General features: G+C 38.3%; 3 protein-coding genes across 3 annotated transcripts; 2 read left to right on the forward strand and 1 right to left on the reverse strand.

Annotated features, from left to right (window-relative positions):
* Positions 1-812: 812 nt before the first annotated feature.
* LOC149303382 (olfactory receptor 10C1-like) lies at positions 813-1,754 on the reverse strand. The gene has a single exon (XM_089480081.1). The coding sequence runs from the start codon at positions 1,752-1,754 to the stop codon at positions 813-815; it is 942 nt and encodes a 313-aa protein (XP_089336207.1).
* Positions 1,755-6,367: 4,613 nt separating this feature from the next.
* On the forward strand, positions 6,368-10,687 carry LOC149303383 (vomeronasal type-2 receptor 26-like). The gene is made up of 3 exons (XM_089480674.1): positions 6,368-6,576; positions 7,194-7,485; positions 9,809-10,687. The coding sequence occupies exons 1-3, from the start codon at positions 6,368-6,370 to the stop codon at positions 10,685-10,687; spliced, it is 1,380 nt and encodes a 459-aa protein (XP_089336800.1).
* Positions 10,688-11,839: 1,152 nt separating this feature from the next.
* On the forward strand, positions 11,840-16,344 carry LOC149303384 (vomeronasal type-2 receptor 26-like). Its single transcript, XM_089480675.1, has 3 exons — positions 11,840-11,989; positions 14,378-14,504; positions 15,443-16,344. The coding sequence occupies exons 1-3, from the start codon at positions 11,840-11,842 to the stop codon at positions 16,342-16,344; spliced, it is 1,179 nt and encodes a 392-aa protein (XP_089336801.1).
* Positions 16,345-20,646: the final 4,302 nt, after the last annotated feature.

Below are 20,646 nucleotides of genomic sequence, written 5' to 3' on the forward strand. Positions count from 1 at the left end.
AAAATAAAGCAGCAAGTTGAATGCTACTCGAACCATATGATCAGCAGTTCCACCCAGACTGCCATCCGCTTTGCATTTTCTGTCATGACAATAATTAGTTTGTAAGCCTGAGCTCAGGCTATATACACTTATGTCACCAACAGGATTCCAGACAATATTTCCAAACTAAAAATATTCAAAATGATAGTGGACTACATCTTATTAGCCCTTGCTATTTTTTAAAGGACTTTATTGTCACCAAAATGAGACAAGAAAAGAATGACACAGAAAAATCAAAAGAACTGACTATTTAACTCTGCTTGTAAATCTTTGTTAAAAGAACAAATTTCAGTATACGATCCAGTGTTTTGCGATTGCTGTCTCCACACACTCATGCTGGATTCTGGAAATGCATTTCTCCAGAAATGACCTCATGCCAGAAGATAATAAGTTCAGTCCATGATTATTTTAGAATGGTTGGAACTCATAAATAAAATGCTGATGTATCAACAAGTACTCATAGTGGGATTCCTTTTTTCAAAACAATGACAACAAAACGCCAAATTATTGTTTTGTTTTGTTTTTAATCAGAAAGATTTAATCAACAAATGGCAGACGAGCCAAGTATCTGCTTTACAAAAGAGCCTTAAATAGAAAATTTTCTTCCAGTTGCTTTCAGATAGGCTATGCAGAACTAAAGGGAGGAAGCCACAATGTCTAAATTTGGCTAAAATCAATAATTATATGTCCTAAGCTAGTAGCTTCAGTAAATGAAGATAAACAGGGGCGAAATTGGTATAACACATGATCCACAGAACTTTTGAACCAAGTTCTTATCTTCTTGGTATAAGAATAATTTTGGTTGCCAGTTTCCACAAGGCTCCTTTCACTTCTTTGTTTCTGAGACTGTATATTATAGGGTTCAGTATTGGAGTAATAACTGTATAAGACAGAGAGAGCCATTTGTCAGTGTCCAAAGAGTAACTTGACTTGGGTCTCATATACATGAAGAGGGCTGTGCCATAGAAAAGCATTACTACAATGAGATGAGAGGAACAGGTGGAAAATGCCTTGTGTCTGCTTTGCGTTGACCTCATCTTTAGGATGCTGAGGATGATCTGGCTGTAAGATACCAAAATAAATAGGAAGGGCAGCACAAGTACCACACCAGCTGCCACAATAACTTGGACTTCATTCCAGTAGGTATTGCCACAAACAACTAGAAGTAATGGCTGGATTTCACAGTAGAAATGGTTAATTACATTTGATCGACAAAAAGGCAGGGTGAAGATGAAGGCTGTGTGTCCAGCAGCCACCATAATTGCTGTAGCACAAGATGAAGCAGAGAGTTGAATACATACTCTCTTATTCATGATGGCTGTGTACCGCAGTGGGAGACATATCGCCACATAGCGATCATATGACATGACGGAAAGGAGAAAGCACTCAGTGACACCAAAAAGTAAAATGAAATATAGCTGTGCTGCACACCCAACAAATGAGATTCTGCTTTCCTCCAAGCAAAGAGTCACTAGCATGTTGGGTATGGTGACTGAGGTGAAGCACAGTTCCAAGAAAGACAACTTCCCTAGGAAGAAATACATGGGTGTCTGAAGAGTAGCATCAGCACTTGTGACAATGGCAATGGTAATATTGCTAAGCATTGTAAAAATATAGAGGAATAAAAATATATTAAAGAAAATCCATTTCATTTCTGAGAGTTTGGAGAATCCCAGTAAAATGAATTCACTCGTAATCCGTGTTTTGTTACCCATGGCATCATTTTCAGCATATTTTTCCTTGAAAATGGAAAAAGAGACATTATTATCAGTACCATCATAATCATCATAATCATCATCTATGTCTTCATCATCTTGGAAGGGGGAAGCAATAGAAATTCAACACTTTCATTCTGTCTGAGTGACATTAATTTCCAGATCAGTATGTGTATTGGTTTTGGGTGTTAGATCTGCCACCCTGCCAGTTACAACCAACTCACTCGAATGTAGTGGTTAACATAGAACTAACTGCAAGACATGGTCCCATAAAGGCAAAAGTAAAGGTTTCTCCTTGACATGAATGTGTATTTGTACTACTGTAGGGGGTGGTGCTCATCTCTGTTACTAAGCCAAAGAGCTAGCGTTATTCGCAGACAACTCTGCAGTCATGTGGTCAGCATGACCATATAGGTTGCCATAGTCCTATATGGGCCTATACCATATTGTTTAAATAAAGCATGTTAAACTAAAAAGGATCATTTGCTGTTAATGAAATGATAGTTTTGTCTGTTCTGCTAAAAACGCTTCTCTTCTCATTTATCAATTTGACTTTCTGTATGTTCACTTGTGTGTGAACAATGCATATATATCTAATAGCAGCCAGAATAATGCATATATACAACGGGAGCAATTGTCATAGAAATGAATGGAGCAGCTTGCAGAGGGCTGTGCTCTTAGCCTCACAGTAATCCCATAAACTTGGTTACTCTGAAAGATATATGTCTTTGGCATAGTCAAGGCTGCTTAGTTTGTTTCATATGGAAATAGGATATTCAATCTAGAAAATTACACATCCCAGCAATTGCATTGCACCACACTGGGTGTCTGTCTGTCTGGCTTTTGAACAATACAGGACAGCCTACTTCAATCTACTTCTATGCAGATACGTTGTTCTACAAACCCTTGTCTTCCCCAATTCGCACAAATGGAATGTGCTTGCTGTGGATGATGAAATTTGTAGTCCATGACATCAGGAAGATGAAGGAAGATTGAAGAAAGTTGTCTTAGTAGACGATTGCCTGAAGTAAAAATTCAAGCAAGTCATCCTAAAAATTTGAGATTAAAAAACTGGGAAAATTCCTCAGTGAGGTTTTGCAATTTTGAAAGAGCCAGAACAACAAAAGTCAAGCAATATAAGGATGGCGCAGGCATTTACTATGCCCAAAACAAGCAGCAGATGCTGTAAAAAGAAAATACCTGAAGACTAAATAATTTTGGTTTGGTCAAACATTGGAACCAAAACACATCTGCACGCCAATAAGGTAACAAGTCAAGGCTATAATCCCATTTACACCCACTCTTTAGAAATCTGAAATAAAAGCTAGATTTGGAAGATAAAAGATGGGAAAAGATAAATGTTTTAACTTTGTGCCAAAAAAGAGAAATCTGAGTCAGTTCCTTTTGTATTGGAGATCTATATAGATCTGCTCAAAAATATGTACTGTCAAGGATTATAGATTTAGAGGGATAGTCCTTGGTAGCTTTTGGAGTTGCTCCAGAAATATAGTGGAGGTACAAAGAGTATTTTTCTGCAGCTTGCTTTTGTGCTTTCTCCCATAACCTTAGAATTTGATCTTTAACATTTTACTGCTTGCTAGGTTACCAGTTTTTACCCTCACATTCAATGCAAATAGATTAGGAACAAACAGTTTAGGTTCATTTCAGGTTACATTCAAATCTTTCCTCCCAACCATGAAAATTAGTTTTGGTTAATATGATAAGATATTTACATTACTTGTTAATTCTTTTTTTATGAAAATACGAAACTGGATGTATAGCTCTGCTACCTGTAGCTAAAAGTCCTACAGCTGTGATTGGAAATCTTTCATCAAAAGCAATATAAAAATTTTATTTTCTGTTTGTTACAAAATTTATCCCCAGGCTTTAATCAAATAACAACCATTTATAGCACTCCAAGTATATACATTCATATAAATGAAAATCTTGTAAAACATTTGCAGAGAAAGAAATAATATACAATCACAACATCCTAGGGAGACCCTGATAGCGAAAAAGAGAAATAATAATAATACCGGTAAAAATTGTCAAATCAAAGTGATATTACCTATATCCTTCAGCCTCAATTTACCTTGGTTACTTTACATCTTAGGCAGAACTGATTGAGCTTCTTTTAAATATCTTTACAGATTCCAGGGATGCAGTCCTCTGGGTATAACAACCTTGATCTGATTAGTATTACAGAAATCATTTGCTTTTGGCCCAGTGGAATAGCTGGTAATAGGGCCTAATCAGAATCATAAACTCATAGAGTTGGAAGAGACCACAAGGACCATTCACTCCAACCCCATTCTGCCATGCAGGAAATCACAATCAAAGCATCCCCAACAGATGGCCATCCAGCCTCTGTTTAAAGACCTCCAAAGAAGGAGACTCCACTCACACTCTTAGGGAGTGTGTTCTGCTGTTGATTAATTTACTACAAGGGTTGTGTTTTTTTTGCTTACCAGTCGTTTTGTTCTAGTAGTCAAGTAAATTGTCATAAATAAATTAGTATGTCTCTTCATTTGAACTCTATCAAGATTGTTATTTGATGCTTAGTGGTGGTACTGATTGTGATTGTGATGATGTGAAAAAGTAACAATCAGCCTAAACCATCATCCAGGCAAATGAAAGCATCTTATTGTTTTTTTCATTGAAATCCCTGGGGTTAGCCTAAATTATATTGCAGTAATAATGGTAGTACTTCATTTGGAGTATTTATAATATTCTTCAGTTACTGCAGGTAAAGAAATGTAATCTAAAAACAGGTCTGAACAGTAAATCCTCCATCTGATGTGCAAATCCAACCTCCTCCTGCCTTTGGCATCTGAATGACAAACAGGGATGTGTTAAAATTTTGTTCTATTGGAGTCCTGTAATACTTTTCTGTTTTGGGGTTTTTTTAACATTCTTTTTAAAGTCTGTACATCCCATATTGGAGACATATTCAGAAACAATGCCTCATCGTTACCCTCAGTGCTAAATATATCAATGCCCATCTAAAGAGCACTTATTAAAAAGCAAAGTGAAGCTCATTTGTGTAATTTCATACCATTTGGGAACTTCAACAGCTAGCTTCTTTCATGGTTGAAAGAGATTGGCCAAATCATGAATGGCAGGAGGAAAGTCTCTTGACTCTTGTTTAAGGACTTACAGTCAGAGGGTTGAGGAATTACATAAGTGAATTTTTTTGCCAGAATATGCACAACATTATTTGCAATTGTAATAACATTGTTAAACATTGTAATCCCACTACTAGACCTTTGCCTCTTTATTTCTAAGCCCTTGTGCGATGTCCAAGACCAGTAATGGGGACATATCAAGAACAGGAATCTGAATCCATCCTTCTCATATTATTTTTAACTGCCTTCAAGTCAGCTTTGACCCTATGAATGAAAGACTTCAAGCCAGCCTATCACCAACAGCACTGCTCAGGTTTTACAGACTCAGGGCTGTGGCTTCCTTGTATTGAGTCTATCCATCTGGAATGTGATCTTCCTCTTTTCTTCCTGCTTTTGACCTTAACAAGCATGATTGTCTTTTCTAGTGAATAATGTCTTCTCAGAATGGGGTCAAAGTACAAGTCACAGTTTAGCCATCTTGGCCTCCAGGCAGAGTTCCAGCTTGGTTTACTCTAATACCCATTTATTTGTATTTTAGCAGTCACGGTATCCATAGAACTCTTCTTCAGCCCCACATTTCAACTGTTGATTTTCTTCCTATCAACTTTCTTCACCATCTAGATTTCACAGTCATACATAGAAATGGGAAATGTTATGGTATTGACAATCCTTACTTTAGTATGCAATGATATGTCTTTACACTTCAGGATTTTGTCTAGTTCTTTCACAGCTGTCCTTCCAAGTCCTAGTCTTCATCTGATTTCTTGAAAGCTGTCTCCATTCAAATTAATCATTGGCTCAAGGTATAGAAAATGTTGAAGTAAATCAATGTCATCATCATCTTCTTTAAAATTATGAAAATCATCTGTCATCATATTAGCCCTACACAAAAGGGAATGAATGAAACAAAAGACATCTATGGCATTCTTCTAGCATGATTGAAATAGAAAAAAACATAAAACATAATCTTAATTAGGCTAAGTTTATTGACATAAGAATTTTGTATCCAGTTTGGCTTTGAATGCAGGCCCTTTAGACTACTTTTGTATGTTATTATCTAGGCAACGAAGAGATAATATTAGTCATCAGATTTGACAAACATGTTTATCATGCCATATGATTTTCAGCAGTACCACAGAGAATACTCTCTGATCTGAGCATCTATAATTACCCCCAAAACTATACTCCATTCCAAATCCCCACTGGAGTTTTCATGGCCAGTGGCAAATAATAACAATGTTAATGCAAGATGTGATAAATATACCTAGCATCTATTTCAGAGTCAGTGCTTAAAAGATTTGGAACAAATAAGACTCAGACTTATACCTATTTACTTTTTGTTTTTTAATGTTATTATCACTGCCTTCAATACTATCAGCAAATAAAATGAAAATTCAAGTCAGACTGCTCTAATTAAAGAGATTCATCTGGTAATATAGAGGGTGAAAGCTGGAGAATCTATGTTCAGAGGGCAGAATTGTCCTTAGGATGGTGATATTAATATTGTTGCTGCTACTGTCTCACATAGTATGCCAGGATCAGGTTCTTAAATGCAAATTATCACCTTCTCAGCCTATTGTTTCCAAGTATTATCAACCAGGAGATTTCATCTATGGAGGCATTATTTTTCAGGCCACATTCTATGTCAATCCAAACAACTTCAGCAAACATCCTTCTGGACCACCATTAATGAAAATGTTGGTATATGGATTTCCTCTTTTAATGTGTGTATGTCCAACTCATGTTCTGTAGTAGGACCATCATACTTATAGGTGAAAACATGAACTGAAAATGAACCTGCTAGAGTTTCAGTTCTTTCCTTCAAGGGTGTAACAAACACTGAATAGAAACAACAGTGAAACTCAGATCCTAATTCATCAGGCTTGTGAACGCATTGTAATTTTGAGGAAGAAACTGCATAGGGATCTAATTATTGTGAACAGAAGATATCTATGTTTTAACACAATCAGTACATGTATGTGCTGGTGCATGCATATAATCATAGGAAATATTAGGCAACATAATGGGAGAGGGATGCACTTTTGGAAAGGAAAGATTAATGTGCTTTGTTATGAAACAGAAATATCTTCTTTTCTAAATATGTATGTTTTTAACAGCACAGCAAATTGCAAATGCTACTAGTCTGTACACTGATGTAGTTTTGTTCTCCTGATTTTGTGCCACTCACCATGAATTAACAATTACCTAATAAAGGATATATAATATAATATTTGCAATAATAACAATGACTAAATGGTAACAGTTATGGAACAGGAAACACATGTTTATGATAACTATGCAAATCTCTTTGTAGTGTAGTAACTGAAAACTACCAACACCTCTTGGCTTTGATATTTGCTGTAAATCAGATCAATGACAATCCCTATCTGTTACCCAATATTACACTGGGATTCAACATTTATGACAGCTATTTGAGTGCAAGGTGGACCTATCATGCTGCAATGCAATTAATTTCTCCAAAGAACAGATTTATTCCCAACTACAGATGTGAGACTGAAGGCAATTTATTGGCAGTCATTGAGGACCTGATTTCTGAACTCTCTGTACAGATACCAAATGCATTATCCATCTACAAAATCCCACAGGTAGGATCTCACAGAATTTTTTTGAAGATATTATATTATATTATATTATATTATATTATATTATATTATATTATGTACTTTTCGTACTTTATGTGTGGTTTTGGAATTTTATATGTCTTATAGGTAGACAAGAATGGGTTACTTTCATATAATCAGAAATAATATTTTCTATTAATAGAAAAACTATTCAGAAGGAAGCAATGCTTATTATTATGTCTTAACTAGAGAGAGAGAAAATGGCTAGCCTGTCACTTTATATTTTCAGAAACCTATCTGAGAGAACACACTTAGTTGTATCACAGTTTTGAGGAGAGCTACTGAAATCCTTGTGAGTTAAGTTACATGCAGTCATAAATTACTGCATATAGTGATAAACTGCAGTACTGGTTATTAATAGTCTAAAGCAGTCCCCAAATGGCGCCCTTTAAAGGATTGTGGACTTCAGCTCTCAGAATCTCAGACTATTGGCCAACATGGCTGAAAAAGCTGAAGTCCAAAATCTCTTAAAGGTCACAGTTTGGGGACCACTGGTCTAAAGTCAAGAAGCTGAGAAAATCATACCGAAGCTAAGGAAACAAACCAGATAGGTGGACATATAGAAGAATAGTCAGGAGCCATTTCTAGATATCACTGGAATCAAGATCAAGTTTCAGAGCTAGTAAGGTGTGCCTCTGCACTGTATAAATAATCCAGTTTGTCACTACTTTAATTGCCATGGCTCCATGCTACAGAATCCTGGACTTTGTAGTTTTGTGGGGTGGCAGAACTCTTTGACAGAGAAGGCTAGGATTCATTGGGTTGGAGCTACAGCACTTAACATGGTGTCAAATTGCATTACTTCTACAGTGTAGATGCACCAAAGGACATATTTCACAATGAATAGCTAGAGTTGGTTCCAAAAACCAAATTGTGCTTGTGCTTACCTTTTCTACAGAGACCGAGTTACTGAGTGATTATGACTGGGACAACTCCAGCTGAGCTGTAGATGCTTCAGCTTGTCTTTGTATCATTCCACAAACACTTCATACTTGTCTTATCCATCTTGGAGACAGACACATGATACATAATGATTAATTTGTGCCACATTGATTTCAATGGGTGACCTCTAAATATGACTAGGGAGTTTATCGCACACATTGTCCAGCCTGATCCGTGCACTGGACGGGACTGGGCTGGAATGGGGAGAAATGGGTTTTACTGCACACAAAATTACTGCTGCACTGCCGTCTGACCAAAATCCACCCCCAAGCAGTGCTCTGGTGGCCAATTTTGGTACCAGGGAGGCTTTCCGTCTTAGCAAAATCAGCCTTCACAGTATTGCTTGGGGATGGATCTTGGTCAGACGGCAGCACAGCAGCCATTTTGTGTGCAACAAAACCCATTTCTCCCCATTCCAGTCCGATCCCATCCAGTGCATGGATCGGGCTGGAAAATACAAGCAGTAAACTCCTAGATCTGAATCCAACCCGACTCTGGAGACAAGGGTTTGGATTCCAATTTGGCCACTGAAACCCACTGAGTTACTTTGGACAAGTCAGACTCTCTCAGCCTTAGAGGATGGTAATGGCAACCCCAATTGAAGAAATACGTCAAAAAAACAAACCCATGGATTGTCATAAGTCAAAAACAACTTGATGGCACAAATGAACAACAAAAATCTCTACACTAGCTCAGATCACATTTACTATGGAAAGTAAATGCAGTTGTTCAGTCATATACAGTGGGCCCTCTGTATCTGTGGGTTCAACTGTCTATAGCTTGACAATGTATTTTTTTAAAATTCCAAGAAACCAAACCTTGGTTTTGCCATTTTATAGAAGGGATACCTTCTTATCTACTACACTATTAAGACATATATAATGGGATTTGAGTGTCCATGGATTTTTATATCCATGGTGGGTACTGGAACCAAACCCTAGGTACAAAGGGTCCACTGTATACATTTTTTAACTCTTATTTTGTTTCTGTCCTGGAGTAGCATGTAAAGCAAGTCCACATGATTTCAGAGTAAGAAATCATGATGGTTTTCTTAATGATATTCCATTCCAAATCAATGCTGGCTCTTTATGGAGTTATGTTAAGGTAGAATGGCAAAGGGTATTACTAATTATCAAATCATTTTAATACCTATTGAACATAAGAAGAGGAAAATGTAGGGACTGAAGAAATTTATCAACTACTATCTGTAAATGACAATAATGATATATGAGGAAAAATAAATTCAGGTTTAAAAATATGTACAAAACTTTTTTTTCTTTCCCCTAAATAGACAATAGCTGTGTCATATTGTGTTTTTTTATAACCTCCCCCAACTTACTTTTAGCTTGTATTTAGCTCTGCTACAGTTGATATTGAAAACACCAACCTACTTTCCTCATATCTGATGGTTCCAGAAACCTATCAGTACACAGCAATTCTCCAGTTACTTCAGTATTTCAAATGGAGATGGATTGCATTCATTGCTGCAAGTGGGGTGACATTAGACTGGTTCATGAAGATAATGCTTCCAGAATTTTCCAAGAAAGACATCTGTTTTGCTGTTGTAGAGTCATTTACCAGTTTGTGTGCTTGTTTTGATTTTGAAAGGTACAATTTTATGAAATGTGCATTTGAATTTTATGAGAAAGTTATGAACAGCAAAGCCAATGTGCTGGTTTTTTATGGGGACACACACTCTATGATACTTCTGAGATATTTGCTAAGTAAAGACCTTGATGGTATAATGTCAAAACCAAAAGGCAAAGTTTGGATTCTGACAGTTGGGATGGAATTAAAATCCTTTGTCAGCAGAAAGAGTTGGGATATAGGAGCCTTCCATGGTGCTATATCCTTTGCACTTCACTCCAATGAACTTCCTGGATTTGAGCAATTTCTTCAGAACAGAAAACCTTCAAGTTCTAATGGAGATGGGTTCATCAGAGAATTTTGGACACAGGCATTTGGTTGTACTTTTCAGGATTTGGTTGAGGATGATGATGTGAGTGGAGACACCTGTACTGGAGAGGAGAAGCTGGAAAACCTTCCTGAGCATGTATTCCCAAAGAGTGTAACAGGCCAGAGCTACAGCATCTACAATGCCGTCTATGCTGTGGCTTATGCTTTACATGCTATGTATTCATTCAGATCTAAAAACAGAGAAAAGATGAAAAGAAAAAGAAGGGTGCATCATAATCAATTGATGTGGCAGGTAATGACAATTTAATCTCTCTCTCTCTCTCTCTCTGGAGTTTATCATATGGGAGGAATTTCTCTTAATTTTGAATGAAAAGAAAGTGGGGCCAGAATGCATTCATGTGAATTCGCTAGTTCAGCAAATTTACGTGAATTCGAATTGTGTTCGAGCTGACTTCCCATTGCCTGAAAATAGCTTGCCATTGCCCAAAATTGCATGTGATCACCTCTCACGCAATAACATGAAACCCCTTGATTGCGTTCGGTCTGACTTCCCATTGGCCAAAATTGCGTGTGGTAGTCTATCACGCAAGAACATTAAACTTCATGATTGCGTTTGGATTGCCATTGGATTATATTTCCAATTTCCCTTGTCTGATAATGTCCTCTCTCTCTCTCTCTCTCTCTCTTTCTCTCTCTCTCTGCTTGATAAATAATATTAATAATAATAAAATTTATTTTATCCTGCCCCTCTATGCAATGCAATTGGGGTGCCTATAACATTAAAATATACAGTCCATATCCCCCAATCCCACCCCCTTAAAATACAGTTAAATGATTTACAGTATAAGCCATAACTTATAATAAGCAACAAACAACAGTGACTGCAGCAAAACACAAACTCCATAACTGCCATCCACCGGCCTGAAAGGAAGGAGACTCCACTCTCCATAACTGCCATCCGCCGGCCTGAGAAGGAGTTCACCAGGCAGGTCCAGCTCCATCAGGACTAGCCTGGAAGAAGGAAGAGCCCTCCCTCCAATCCATCTGCCTTGGTCCAGGCCTCAGAGGGAGAGAAGAACCACTGGACCTCATCCCCTTTCCCTTCACCATTCCCTTCTCCTTTTGTTTTGTGTCTTTTAGATTGTAAGCCTGAGGGCAGGGAACTGTCTGATTAAAAATAATTGTAAGCTGCCCTGAGAGCCATTAGGGCTGAAGGGAGGGGTATCAATACCTAAATAAATAAATAAATACCAGTGGAAGCACTAATGCAAGGCCAGTGTTCTTTTACAGCTTTGAGTGCATTGATACGGCAGACATTAAGATCACTCTTATTTATTTGCTTTTTTAAAAAAGTAAAATGTTTTCAATTTTTAAAATCTAGCTCCATCACTTTCTGAAATCTGTGTCTTTCAACAACACTGCTGAGAGAAAGGTTTGCATTGACCAGAAAGGGAACCTCATGGCAGGTTTTGATATCATTAATTGGATCACATTTCCAAACCAGTCATTCAGTGGAGTCAGAGTTGGAAAAGTGGATCCCTGGGCTTCTGCAGATGAGGCAATCTTCATTAATGAGGAAGCCATTACATGGCACAGCTGGTTTAATCAGGTATGAATTCAAATATGTGAAGTACGATCACCTTTTTGAATATTTTAATAGAATTCCTCTTTGAATTATCCATGTGCAAGAGATGATTCTTGTGCCATGAGCACAGGTTACAAGTAACTGTGCATCTCTCTGTGTGTTTAATTCTTTTTTAAATTAACTTTAGTGGAATCTTTGTATATGCCTTTAGATGACTTACACACCTTTCTATTTATATAGAGCTTCAACATCATGAATACATTTGTGGTGTACTAATAAGGTCCAGGTCTACTGAAATCTGAAATGTCCACTGCAAGTATATGAGTCTCTCTACTATGACTACCCAAGAGCAGAAATGTAACATTTCTGGAAATTTAGAAGCCACAAGAGAGTGTGTATATATATATATATATATATATATATATATATATATTACAAAACATATTTCCAGAGGGGGGAAAAACCACCTACACCTCCTCTTACAATGATAATCAACATTTCTGAAAACTGGAAGATTCTACTCTATGTGTGTGTGTTGTGTGCCTTCAAGTCATTTCTGACTTATGGCAACCCTATGGTGAACCTGTCACAAGATTTACATGGCAAGTTTCTTCAGAGGGGATTTGCCATTGCCCTGCTCTGAGGCCGAGAGTATTTGACTCGCCCAAGGTCAGCCAGTGGGTTTTCTTGGCCAAGCAGCAATTCAAATCCTGCTTTCCAGAGTCATAGTTCTATCTTACTTCTATGAAAATTATATCCTTTCCTAAAGCTCTTTGCACTGTACTCCAGTCTTTCAAACTAGCTGAAAAGTATCCAAAAAGTACTTTGGCCAAATGCTGGATTTGTAGTGATAATCACTATATGTGGTGTATCACAACCAAATAAATCAAAACTCAGTAATAACCCATAATAATAATAATAATAATAATAATAATAATAATAATAATAATTTGTTTTGTTTATATACCACTATTCCAAAGATCATAGTGGTGAACAGCAAGTAAGCTAATTAGCAAGTAAGCTAATTTGCCCCCAACAGTCTGGGTCCTCATTTTAGCGACCTCCTCGGAAGGATGCAAGCCTGAGTCGAGCTTGGGCCCTTTGCTGGTCTTGAACTCGCAACCTTGTGGTTTTGAGTGAATGGCTGCAGTACAGGCATTTAACCACTGTGCCACCAGGGCTCCATAAGTAGATATAAGGTTATGAAAATTTCAGACTCAAGTTCATTGATCATCAAATTGTTGTTGCTGTTGTTGTTGTGTGCCTTCAAGTCATTTCTAACTGATGTTGACCCTCAGGCAAACCTATCACTGGGTTTTCTTGGCAAGTTTTATTCAGAGGGGGTTTGCTTTTGTCTTCCTCTAAGGCTGAAAAAGTGTGACTTGGCCAAGGTCAAAATGTAAGGAAATCCAGTTGAGTCAATGGATCTACATTAATAGGAAGCAATAGCAGGATTTAGGCCATGGTATTTTCTTCCTAGACTGAAATTTGTACACTTTTCCCTAACCCATTTTCTCTTATTTGCACAGTGATATGTACAAATTTTCAAATACAACTTTTCATGAGAGCATGTTCCTGTGTATCTTTTAATATTCATATTCTAAAATGTGTACATTTGTCTCTACTTCATTCATTTGAAATGGTCTATAAGCCTTGCAAAAGTGTAAATGCCAGCTTCACTGAGATTGCTGACTCCAACAAAATTTCTTTCTATCACTAGAGCTGCATCTACACCGTAGGAGGGATGCAGTTTGACAATCACTTTAAATGTCGTGGCTCTGTCCTACAGAATCCTGGGATTTGTAGTTTTGTGAGGCACCAGCAATCATTGGCAGAGGAGACTAAAGAACTTGTAAATCTATAAATCTCAGGATTCTATAGAATTTAATACAGCAATTAAAGTGGCATCAAGCTGCATTATTTTTGCAGTGTAGATACACCCTAAGCTATAATGCCAAACAGATAGCAAAATTAACTGATCCATTAATAGGTGTAGATTGTTATGAATGCAATGATTGTCTATATATACACATAGAAAGGAGTGTGGGGGAGAGAGAAAGAAGGGAAGGAAGGAAGGAAGGAAGGAAGGAAGGAAGGAAGGAAAGAAGAAGAGTTCAGAGTTTACTTTCATGATCACTCATTAATTTCACTGTCTGACCTTGGGCCACTCATTTTTTGAGTGTATTCTACCTAAAAAAGGGATACAGTTGGTCAGGCCTGTCCCTCTTCACCAGCATACAACATCAACAACTATTGCTTCAGTCAGCCACATTATTACTGCTGATGTGAAACAACTCTGTAGCCGTACATATCACTGCTTGTGAAAATTCACTTCATATCACAGTCTTCTTAGAAGATTAATGAACCTAACCCATTTTGCTGAAGATTAATATTATCCTCATTGGTGCTCAGGCACAGCCCATCTCCGAGTGTAATGCCAAGTGTAAACCTGGTTATAGGAAAAAAAGAAAGGAAGGTGAACCCTTCTGCTGCTATGACTGCATTCCATGTCCAAAAGCCTTCATATCTGACAAAGAAGGTAAGCCAAAGAAACATATCAAATACAGTGATCTGAATCCTATTAGTAGTTCCACACAGAGCAGAACTGTCAAGTTTTGTGAAGCGCCAGCACTCTTCTCCATGTAAATAAATATCCATTCACCATTTAATGATTGAGTCAATCAATCTACTCTAGTTGAGACTATGGAGATTATCACATGGTCTTTTATCCCATTGTTTTCCCAGTGAGATAAACAGTGTTTAACTTTAAAGATGAGTCTTACTACATTCACCTGTCTGAGACCATCTGCAAACTGGGCTTATCCTGTGGTTTTTCAAGCATGGGTTACAGATGAGCTACAGATGGGCCACAGATAGAAGAATGCAGTAAGACGTGTCTTTAAAGTTAAACATGCTTTTATCCCGATGGGATAAAGCCAGTGTGATAATCTCCTCCATCCAGAAAAATATGCATGGAAATTCAATATATAGAAAGTTTATATGTATCATCTCTTTCCAGGCATGCATTTTGTTTGTATCTATATAGCAACAGCAAAAGGAAGCACATTTCAATACTACTTATCAGTGCACTTAAGCCTGGTTTAAGTGGCTTACAAAGTGTGAGCTAATTGACCCCAACAATCTGGGTACTCATTTTAGTGATCTCAGAAGGATGCAACCTCGAGTCGAACTTGAGCCCCTGCCTGGGATTGAACTTGCAACCTTATGGTTTGTGAGTGAGTGGCTGCAGTACAGGCACTTAACCACTGCACTACCATACTGCTTTGCTATTTTAAATTTGTTATGTGGTTGCATGGATGTATAAGAGAGATGGAGATAAAAGGTGAGAGAGACAGAGAGAGACAAGGAAAGAGACATCCAGACAGATTGCAAGACTTTATTAAATAATAATACTACATAGGTTGTATTGACAATAACCCTCCCTCCCTCCCTCCCTTCCATTTTACTTTCTTTCAGATTTGGCTGAATGTTTCAAGTGTCCTGATGATCAATATGCCAACATGGAGCAGGATTTATGTATTCCTAAGCATATAACCTTCTTATCTTATGAAGAACCTCTGGGCATCAGTTTTGTCATTTGTGCTCTTTCATTTTCCTTCACTGTGACTCTGATACTCAGAGTGTTTATGAAGCACCATGACACTCCTATAGTCAAAGCAAACAACCAGAACCTTACCTACACTCTTCTTATCTCTCTCTTCCTCTGTTTCCTTTGCATATTGTTATTCATTGGCCAGCCTCAGAAGACAACATGTCTTCTTCGTCAAACTGCCTTTGGCATTATTTTTGTAGTGGCTATTTCTACTTTACTGGCAAAAACCATTACAGTGGTTTTAGCATTCAGAGGCACACAGCCAGGATGCAAGATCAAGAAGTGGATGGGGAAAAAAATGACACAGGGCATAGTTCTTTTTTGCTCCATGCTTCAAGTAGGCATTTGTCTTGTGTGGATGGTAACCTGTCCCCCAGTGCCAGAGACTGATGTGCATTCACTGAGAGAAGAAATTGTGTTGCAATGCAATGAGTCGACATCTGTAATGTTTTACTGTGTATTGGGCTACATGGGCTTTCTGGCCTTTGCCAGCTTCACTGTGGCTTTTTTAGCTCGGAAGCTTCCAAATAGGTTTAATGAAGCCAAATGTATCACTTTCAGCATGTTGGTGTTTTGCAGTGTTTGGCTATCCTTTATTCCCAGCTACTTAAGCACCAAGGGAAAATCCATGGTAGCTGTGGAAATCTTCTCTATCTTAGCCTCCAGTGTTGGATTGCTGGTTTGCTTCTTTTCCCCCAAATGCTACATTATTTTGTTGAGACCTGATCTGAACAAGAAGGAGCTCTTCTTAAAGAGAAAACACTGAAAAAAATTCTGATCTCATAAATTGCTTTCTAAAATCCACAAATAGCTTTCCAATCTAAAAAAGGAATACTTTGGAACTGAGATAAATAGCTTCAGAGATTATGATAAATTGATACAGCTGTGATTACACTACCATACTTGTCTTTGTTTTGTTTCCTTTGGTTTCAACAGTTACATGCATTTTAAATCTTGAGGATATTTTATTTCTTATATTTATAAATCATACATTTCCCCTGTATTACAAGATGAGGTAGTTATCTTGTGAAATATGACACTGTCCAAGTTTAACCAATGAGCCTGTGGGTTAAGTTGGGATTTAAATTGCTATGTTGCTGGTCCTAAGTGAAGTACAGTAGCCACACTCTAAATCACCCCTTTGTGAAAAGTATCACCACCACCACCATCTTCACCCCCAAATCTATTTTAGAACTTACAATTATTTAGAAAGTCATTGCTGTTTCTTGGGATCAGGAGCCAAAAGGGACATTCTCAGAACTTAGAACAGTGTATCAGTAAAGGGTGAATAGTTAGTGTGGAAATATCTTGTCTAGAACCAATCCTATATATAGTTCTGTTTTCTATATTGGTGCAAGAATCATGTATTCTAATATTCCTGGATTGCAGGTCTCAGCATCCCTTCCATTTGCTATGGCAGGTTATGGCAGAATTCCTGGAGGGCTGCATGATTCCCACTTCTGGCTAACATGATAATGTTATCTTCACCAGATTTTTAATGTGTTGAAGGTGTGGTCTCCAGGTTGATTTTTCTTGGCCCCAAGGTCCCCAGTGCTGGGCAACTCTTCAAAACAAAAGTTTAATTTTTAAAAGTTGCTCAATACATGCCCTCACCCATAAAAGGTTGGTAGATAATTTTGCTACAGTCCCTCATGCCTTTCTATGTCCAGGAGAAATAAACCAGGAGTTGAGTTCTGGTTCATGAAATTTCTGAGATTATTTTTCAGACAAACCATAATGAACAATCCATTGCCGTTATTCCAATGTTCTTCCCCTGAATAGTTCTTCTTGGTATTTTTTTTTTACATTGCCTTCTTTCTATATATACATCTTATTACATATACATTCATAAATACATCACCAACTCTACCAGTTCTTCAATACCAAGAAGTCTTCATGTGGTGGTCTATTTCTACTGCCATTGTTGTGACCTTGGAGGAAGTGAAGAACCAGCAGGTGAAGACAGCTCCATTACCCTTGGCCAAGCTAATAAAAGCTGCAACCAAAATGGTGACCTAAATGCTGAAGGATCTGGAAACTGGCAAAGTTTATCGTGGAGAAGAGACATTTAAGAGGTGATATGATAGCCCTGCTTAAGTATATGAAGAGGTGTCACATATTGGGACATAGAACAGTCCTACATGTGGAAGATGGTCCTACATAGTACAGTCTAGATTTGTAGGACAGTCATAATAGTGGAGGATGGTCCTAGGTAGGACAGTCCAGATTTGTAGGAGAGTGCTACAAGGGGAGGAAGGTACTGTGTACCGCAATTTAGATTTCTACTATAGTCCTACATGTGGAGGATGTATATTACAGAAGGAAGCCAGCCTGCATTTGTAGGGCCCCAGTTCTACAATTCTGGGACCCAACCTCAAAGTCCAGGGCATGTCCTACATTTCCACAGTAGATTATAAGTCATCGTTGTCTTCCTCTACATACATCTGTCTTTCGTTCCCCAGGTGTTTTCTAGTTCAATTCCCACAAGCCCCAGCTAGCTTGGCCCATAATGAGGAGATCTGGGAGCTGAAGTCCAAAACATCTGGAGGTCTAAAGTTAGGGAATGGCTGACTTGTAAGTCATATAAAGGAATAACTCTTGTTGGTTAGCCTGAACCAGAATGGGCCTATGCACTCAATGGCCACCAGGTTTTTTGGATTGTCCTACATTGCTTGGCGATATGGTAGAATCATTAAATCCATCCTATGTTTCCAGGACACGGACTGCCATTCACATCCTACATTTCCAGGAAAGGTCCTTGATTTCCACAGCAGAGTAGAATTCATCATTGTGTTTCCCCATTTTTCTTTGGAAGACTTAATTGGTAGGGCATGCACTGCTCAAGACATTTTTGGGAGAGCCCTGCATGTGGAGGATGCAGCTCACCTTTACAAGGGAGTTCTACATGTAGAGGACCATTCTGCATAAGCTGTTTCCAGATTTGTAGGACAGTCCTACATGCAGAGACAGCCCAGATTTGTAGGACAGTCCTACATATGTAGGACATCTCAGATTTGTAGGATGGTCCTACATGTGAGGGATGGTCCTACATAGGACAGCCCAGATTTGTGGCACGGTTCTTCATCTGGAGGACTCTATTCTGTAGGACAATTTAGATTTCTGGGATAGTCCTACATGGGGAGGAAGCATCCTACAGATGGAAGTCATCCTGCATTAGTAAAACCCCGTTCTGCCATTCTGCTACCCAACTGAAATGTCCAGCACATCGCCCACATTTGCACTGTAGATTATTATTCATTATTGTCTTCCTCTGCATATATCATTCTTTGGTCCTCCAGATGTTTTCTATTTCAACTCCCACAAACCCCAGCTACCTTAGTCAACACACAGGAGTTTTTTGAGCTGAAGTCCAAAACATCTGGAGGGCCAAAGTTTGGGAATGGATGACATCTAAGTCATATAAAGCCACAACTCTTGCTGGTTAATCAGAACCAGAATGGACCTAAGGTTTTAATGGCCATCACATTTTTTTGAACATGTCCTACATTGCCAGGTCATATTGTAGAATTGTTGAACCTGTCCCACATTTCTAGACATGGTCAATAATTCCAGATCAGGTCCAACATTTCCAGGAAAAAATCCACAATTATACTGTAGAGTGCAATTCATCATTGTGTTCCACCGTTGTTTTTGGAGGACAGCCCAGCATGCGGAAGATGGATCCCACATTTTTAGGCCAATGTATAGGACATTCCTACATAGGATAATTCCAAATTTTCAGCCCAGTCATAAGTGTGGAGGATAATCCTAACTAGGACAATCCAAGTTGTTGGACAGTCCTTCATCTAGAGGATGGTCATATGTAGCAGAATCCTGATTTGTAAGAATATCCTTCATGTGAATAATTATCCTACATAGCACTATCCAGATTTTTGGGACCTCACCTAGAATACCATGGCTTAGCTCACGTGGCCAGGAGCACACTTCCAACATCACAGGCCACAACTGGGGCCTTCAGAGGGAATGCAGCAGGAGCAGCATGTGAGAGGGTGCACTTCTGTCACTAGAACTGTGAAAGTCATAAAACTGTGAAGGTAATGCAATAAGGAAATACAGTTTCAGCGGAACGACAGTTCTTGCTTACCTATTATGGGACCAAGATTATACACCACCAGGGAAGGAGAAAATAACCATAATTTCTTGTACAAGAAACCAACTTTCTTAAAATGCCAATAGTCTAGTTTAAGCCCCAAGAACTGCATCTTTTTGTGTGACCAGATCAGTGGAGGACAGGGGGTCTTGGAGAAGTCTCATCTACAGGGTCGCCATGAGTTGAGGTCGACTCAAGGACAGTTAACAGCAAAGGTGAACAAAATGTTCATTACAGACTTGTTTATTTTCTCTTGGATGTTGCAAATGTGACAAGAAGCAAACACAGGTCCTCTAGGTGTACTGATAAGCGAGTCCATATTCACAGTCTGGTTGGTCCTACAGAAAATAAGGGAATTTTAATGCTTTTAATTGCTGCTTTGGGCCACTGTTACCCAGCTGATAGGGAGCAAGTACTTCTGTTCAGGTGTCAAAAGCAAAACAAAAAACACATTCATTCTTCAATAATGCCACAGGGAATAGACCAATTTGTGTTGAGTCCCTATCACTACCACAATGACTGCAATTATTTCTGCTACTTGCAGTATCCCTTCTGGAGCACAGATGGCCACTAATATAAACAATAACAAATGTTTTGAAGGATTATATAAATATATCTCCATAGATTTCACAATAAGGGCTAGTAGAACTTACAAAATGATAGTAATTCATCAGTGTGATTTCTGTTGCTTTATGGGCTGTAGCACCGTCCTTTAGCCTGTCAGCAAATGAAGTAACCACTGAAATCAGGCATTAGATGCACATTGGCGAATCTATATTCAGGAAGGAGTATCATATTCAGGATGGTGATGTTGGTATTGCTATTCTTTCTGCTGCCTGGCATGGTGTGCCAGGCTGAGGCTCTAAAATGTGGAACATGGAATTCCCAACCTATTCTTTCTAAGTATTATCAGTCAGGTGACTTCATCTACGGAGGCATTATTTTTCAGACATTCTT

This window comes from Sceloporus occidentalis, unplaced genomic scaffold (assembly GCF_023333645.1).
Source record: "Sceloporus occidentalis isolate IW3139 unplaced genomic scaffold, rSceOcc1.0.p SCAF_14, whole genome shotgun sequence".
Classification (NCBI taxonomy): Eukaryota; Metazoa; Chordata; class Lepidosauria; order Squamata; family Phrynosomatidae; genus Sceloporus; species Sceloporus occidentalis.

What these genes read in the sequence shown, in the direction of transcription:
- LOC149303384 (XM_089480675.1), top strand. Translation starts at nt 11,840, where the DNA reads ATGGCAGGTTTTGATATCATTAATTGGATCACATTTCCAAACCAGTCA. An exon ending in GGCACAGCTGGTTTAATCAG is followed by an intron (nt 11,990 to 14,377) that starts GTATGAATTCAA and finishes ATTGGTGCTCAG; the next exon opens with GCACAGCCCATCTCCGAGTG. An exon ending in CTTCATATCTGACAAAGAAG is followed by an intron (nt 14,505 to 15,442) that starts GTAAGCCAAAGA and finishes ACTTTCTTTCAG; the next exon opens with ATTTGGCTGAATGTTTCAAG.
- LOC149303382 (XM_089480081.1), bottom strand. Translation starts at nt 1,754, where the DNA reads ATGGGTAACAAAACACGGATTACGAGTGAATTCATTTTACTGGGATTC.
- LOC149303383 (XM_089480674.1), top strand. Translation starts at nt 6,368, where the DNA reads ATGGTGATATTAATATTGTTGCTGCTACTGTCTCACATAGTATGCCAG. An exon ending in GGACCACCATTAATGAAAAT is followed by an intron (nt 6,577 to 7,193) that starts GTTGGTATATGG and finishes ATCTCTTTGTAG; the next exon opens with TGTAGTAACTGAAAACTACC. An exon ending in CCATCTACAAAATCCCACAG is followed by an intron (nt 7,486 to 9,808) that starts GTAGGATCTCAC and finishes ACTTACTTTTAG; the next exon opens with CTTGTATTTAGCTCTGCTAC.